General features: G+C 41.5%; 1 protein-coding gene across 1 annotated transcript in view; it reads left to right on the top strand.

Annotated features, from left to right (window-relative positions):
- Positions 1 to 4,097, top strand: part of LOC111862382 (MOXD1 homolog 2) — a 165,911-nt gene extending 161,814 nt beyond the window's left edge. Inside the window, exon 10 of the mRNA XM_023847712.2 lies at positions 3,872 to 4,097. Within this exon, the coding sequence (XP_023703480.2) occupies positions 3,872 to 4,097 (226 nt within the window). The remainder of the gene's footprint in view (positions 1 to 3,871) is intronic.
- Positions 4,098 to 6,083: the final 1,986 nt, after the last annotated feature.

Raw genomic sequence — 6,083 nt, 5'->3', positions numbered from 1 at the left:
TTTTTTCAACATTTTCATGTGTTCGGGCCGTGGAAGGACGACCAGAACGAGGTTTGTCATCAATTGACATTTCACCATTTTTGAAACGGGAAAACCACTCAGACACTTGAGTTTTCCCCATAGCATCGTCCTTGTACGCCGTTTTTAACATTTCAAGAGTTTCTGTTCCACTTTTCCCGAGCAAAAAGCAGAATTTCACCGCCGCACGCTGTTCACGAAAATCAGCCATTGCAAGAACGACAATCATACAAAACAGTTGTCACTATAAACTCTGCCGAAACTAGTCCTTACCTTCTGAAGCAACGGTAGTCGGCTTATCGACTCAGGAATATTAGCTCTATGCGCTCATAGTGGCAAAACGCGGTACTACTAAAACTCTGCCCACAAAAAAATTAGTTCGGTTTCTTTTGGGTACCCCATCGTATGTTACAACGCTCTGTGGCAGATAGATGGGTTCAATGTGACCATATTTTTTAGTACACCCAAACCCGGAAACGCTTTGTTTACGCGTTACGGCCTCTGAAATGTGAAGGAGGACGCCCTCACCTCTTACCTGTGCGGCTTACTGGTGACATTTACCTAACATTTCTCCAAGAGACCTTACCCGAGCTGCTGGATGTGGTACGTTTGGAAGTCCCTCATGAAATGTGGTTCCAGCATGATGGAGCCCCGGCACACTGCACTAATGTCGTCCGTGAGTATTTGGATGAAACTTTTGGCAACAGAGGAACTCGACGTGGAGGCTCAATAACCTGGCCCCCTCGCTCTCCTATCTTGACTCAATTGGATTTCTTCCTTTAGGGGGTACATGCAAAGCCTGGTGTACGAGACCCCAGTGGAGACAAAACATGATCTTGTGGCAAGAATTGCAGTAGCAGCTGGAACCATCCGGAAAATGCCGGGAATATTTTAAAATATTTGAGAATAACATAGCCAGGCGGTGCAGAACACGCAGTGAAGTCAGCGGCCGCAATTTTGACCAACTTTTTAAATATAAAACAATGATAACATCCCCTAAAACTTATGCATCCTCTCGGAAAATTTAGTGAGCCTTAGTGTCAAAAAGAAGCGTTTCCGGACATTGGCGTATTAACAAAACATGATCACACTGAACCCATCTATGTACCACAAAGAGTTGTAACACCCTGTATAGCTAAGGAAAGAGGCCTCATTAGGTGACCGAACCTGTGGAGGAGACTGCGTTGTAGCCTTCATTAGGAGGGTGGACCGGTCTTGAAGCATCAGATGTTCAAGATGGTGATTATCATCATCGTTCCGTCTCGCGATACGTACAATATTTTTTTTTTCTGTAGCGATTTTAAGGCTGCGATAGTAAAATTTTTACTTATTTTTAAATATATTTCAAAATATTGAAGTTCGAGCTCTAAAGAATAACATCCTCTTGAGTGTGAAACAAACTGTATCAAATGTACTGTATGCTTCAATACGGATGATTACAGTGGCCGTATTTCTCGAAATAGAATTCAAGAAATTCAGCGAAGAGAGCGAGGGACGAAAATGATATTAGCGGGGAGGGACACATTTACATAATTTACGCAAGATCCAGCCACTAGTACTTGCACAGAGTCAGATTAATCTAGCACACAAACAAAAAAATCTCCGTGATTTTACTCTGCAAGCGAACTATATCGACTGAGCTAGCGACCGCCCCTTGTCGGCGAAGTTAGTGCCAACTTTTGCAGATAGAGAGTGTCGCATTGTCAGCGCAACGAATCCCCACTGCCGTTAATTTCAGTTTTCTAGACCGGAGCCGCTATTTTCTTGAAATAGCTCCACAATTATCATCACGAGGCTGAGTGGACCCCGTTCCAGACCCACTACTTCTCAGAAATAATCTCGTAGTGAACCCGGACCTCTGAATCTGTAGCCAGGAACTCTGACCACTAGACCACAGAGGCGGTCAGTCCAGTACACGCCTTTATAATTTATTTCTTTAAGGTCCATTCTAGCATTATTCGGAATCTACGCTGACATGGTCTAAACTGCCTCTTTCCATGAAGCTTCTTGACAAGAATACCGCGTTCATTCCTCGGATCTCCCATACTTGAAAATTGTCCACATGCTGGAAAGCGAAATTTATGAAGAACCTCATTGCGTAATCTGCAGTTATTATTCTGAAATTGAAAGCGCTCGTTATGCGACCGAATGGCGTGGCTGTGAAGCAATCTCGAACCCTCAGAAAGGCTCTCGTACCACAAGTTCAGTGTAACATTGCCTCACGTTCGTGCTGGAAGTCAAGTTCCCTTCACGTACAACAGTAAACTCAATGACTCCCGAATGGCCCTTTTTTCTTTTTTTGCAAATAGTCACGTCGGTATCCTCCAGGAATTGGTTCTAACTGGACCCAGAGGAATCTTTCAGTACCTAAATGTGACAGAGACAGAAAAGCGTCTTCATATACCTGAGAAGACCTGCAACATTGCTGTGAAACATCAACTATCTCTATGCACTGCACACATTGCTACTAACTGCGCACAACAAACACATGTACTCTTGAAAAAAGCAGTCTTCTGGGATGTGACACCGTGTACATGTTGTGTCAACCGACGTTTCGGAGGAACATATCGATTATAGAAAAATAGGATGGGGCGGTATGAATTGGATTAATCAAATTCTAGAGAGGGGCTATTGGAGAACTCATGTGAACAAGGTAATGAAATTTCGGGTTGCATAATATATTTATAAATTCTTGAGTAGCTGAGCGACTGGTGGCTTGTCAAGAAGGACTCAGCTGCATGTCCAACTATATCACACATATTCTGATAAAGACTTTATCCACTGAACTCTTTATATTTGTTTCGCTACGTGTCTGAGGTACCATCTTCTTGTTTGCAACAATCAGTGTCCATTATATTTTAATCTTTCCACGGAATATTATCATAAAATAAGTTACGACCGTTTCCTCGTAGTCCGTAATTTCTCCCTCGTCTCAGTTCATGTTGCCACTTTTTTAACACAGCGACCTATAAATAAATTACATAAGAACCAGTGAACGAACCTGCTGTTAGCGTTCCGAGAACAGCAGTTTATATGAAATATTTCAAAATTATTTTAATTAATTAATTATATTAGGAATATTTCGAGGAATTTATATCTACAAGAGAATATAATTGAAAATGTAATTCAGACTAATTTCATGGCAAAGTCTCCAAGCAAGTCAAGAAATGTCCCAATTTTATGGAATTTGACGGTCCATTTTCTTATTCATAAGACAGCTCCACGGGCTACTGTCCTTAAAAAAACGAGTCCAGTCGATTTCCCCTACTCCATCTCTTTATGATCCATTTTAATAGTGTCATCTCCTATACTTTTACGTATAATTTCCACTATCACACCTCCGTTTCCTACTTATTTATCATGTGTTCCATGAGTGCTATAGGCCCAGCACGTCATATCCTGGGACATTAAGTCATATCAACAATAATGATGAGGATCAGAAAAGAGTAACCTCCTCATTACTCAGTTTTTACCGTTCTTCTAATCCTTTCACATTCTTAGATCCAAATATTCTAAGATCCCTCTTTTCAAATGCTCTTCGTCTGTCGTCTCCCTTACATGGGAAAGTAATTCTCACATGCAAACAAAGCAACAAGTAAAAATATGAAGAAAGCAGTCATCTGGGATGTGGCGCCGTGTAGATATGGTGTTAACCGACGTTTCGGAGGAACATATCGCCTCCATCTTCAGGGTAGAAAGCGAAGAGACCGTGAGAACCGGTACAAGCAGAGAATATCTTTGTGAATGTAGTTTTGAGTGTGTGAAATATAGCAATAAAGCAATAGCAGTTCTACTCAGTCGTACCCAACAGTGTACTGCTCCAATATCCATTATGTATTTCCTTTGTGAGCAGGGGTTCGAATCCGGTGCGCATCAAGTCTCCACCCGAGCTAGCAGACATGACGCTGGAAAGCCGTCTCGTTACGTATGACTGGGAAAACCACTTCAGGAGTTTCCAGGAAGCAACCCGCAAAGGCAGCTTCAAGCCTCTCTGCTGGATGACGAAGCCCACAATTGTACCAGTAAGTGGAGATTATGTGTTTCCAGCGAACCAGATATTTTTTGGAAAACTTAGGTAAAGCCACAGAATATTCAGAAACAACCACAACTTTTTCACTAAGATACTGGAAAAAATGAAAAAGAAATTCATTCAGATCTTCAATGGTTCCAATAAAAACTCAACCGATTGTTACTCCTTCGTCAGTATATACAAGAAAGCCTGCAAGTTTTAATGCACTTAAACTAACTGAATAAATCCATGAGCTGTGTCCTTCTTGAGAAGCTACCAGTCATTAAGCCACTGAAGGATTTTCCAACATTTTTATAAAACCCGAACTTTTATTACTACGCTTATAAGAGTCCGTCCGTCCTCCATACCATGAGCCACATCCACCCGTCCCCTCCATTCAATTCTATTTCTCCAAAATCCATTTTATTATTATACCCCCAGCTACGCCTGTGTCTTCATAGAGGTCTCTTACTTCTGACTTTCTCGTCAAAAACCTGTATGCATTCATGTTCTCTCATTTCGTGCTACTGTCACTGTCAATCACATCCTTGTAAGATTTGAATTTCCAACAGCGGTGACTATGAAGAATGCCGTCTTCTGGGATAGGGCGCAGTGTAGATCTTGTTTGAAACGACGTTTCGGAGAACGCATTGCCTCCATCTTCATGGTAGAAAAATACGACAGCGAGAAAAAAGCTTGAGCAGGGAATAATCTCTATCGATTAGGCCCAACAGACAGGACGACGGATAATGGGCAGCAAAATAATATTTCTACAATTTATAAGGCTCCTCATTTATGGAAATTTCTTAATGCCTTTTTTATCACCCCATTAAAACTCCTGAGGCTGGAGTAAGAGCCTTTTTTTCTCAAAAGAATGATGGTTATAAACGAAACATTTTGGAAAGAAGGTAACGAGTGTCGAGTTCACTTTGAACCTGTAGATTTGACCTGAACTTCCACCACCCACTCACTTTGGGTACATACGACCTCTTCATATACGGGAGTCTCTAGTAAAATCTCCACCAGGCTGTACTGAGTAATGTCTTTGTAGTTTTCCTCAGTACCTTCAGTTGATGCTGGAAGGAGAATCAAAGTAGGAAACCAATGTTTCCTTCCACATACTTTTCAGTTCAATATTCACAAATCATGGTATCGTTCGATACTATACAGGGTGTGTCACAACACAACGGCAAGACTTCAGGAACGAACTCCTCATGTAGAGACAAGAAATAAAGTATATGACAACATGGGTCCGGAAATGCATATAATTACAGAGTAGTAATCGTGTCTGCACGCCACTGAAAAGAATTGGCGACATGAGTGCTTTCTATCGGTGGGTCGGCCTTTCACTGGGAGGACAGCTCTATGATTATCATGACGTCACCTGTGATTACTTCGTGATAAATTTTCCTATGCGGATTTCCGAAAGACCTAAGCAACGGAAGATTGATTTGACCCAGGAGAGGTTTCAGTTCCAGGTTCTAGTGAACTCGGTAATGACGTTTGTGTGTACTCCTGTCAGATGAATAATCCAGTGTCAAGTCACTAAAAGTTGAAAAATTTAAACAATATTCTTTCCGCGAATGTTTAAAAGCTCTTTTTCACTGAGTCAGTTTCTTTTTGTGCCGAAACGTCACAAAATGTCAGCGGTTCATAGTTTCGTATTAAATAGGCCAGGGAAGCGGGTAGATTCACCACTTGATTGAAATACCAGATTTGTAATACCTCAAAGGAGTCAATATGAAAATAGATAATTATGTTAGATAATTATGTTGCTGTAGGAGAGAAGTACAGTCAGGTGAAAGAGTCCTTTTGTGCTGCGACCTCAACTGGGCGTTTTGTATCATCCCCGGATCATAGTTCTCTTGTAGGGGGCATTACTGGAATGATAACAATCAGGCTGAAGCTGTAGGCTAGGAGAACATGTCCGTGGGATGCTTGTGGATCTGAACCCAAGCCTCTGTGATGAGAAGCCGACGTCTAACGATCTGGCATATAACATTATCATATTCTGTTAGTATTGTACTGTGTGTCTGTATTCTAGCATGATCTGACT

This window comes from Cryptotermes secundus, unplaced genomic scaffold (genome assembly GCF_002891405.2).
Source record: "Cryptotermes secundus unplaced genomic scaffold, Csec_1.0 scaffold617, whole genome shotgun sequence".
NCBI lineage: Eukaryota > Metazoa > Arthropoda > Insecta > Blattodea > Kalotermitidae > Cryptotermes > Cryptotermes secundus.
The sequence above is the reverse complement of the archived record's forward strand: the minus strand, read 5'-3'. Positions and strand labels throughout refer to the sequence as shown.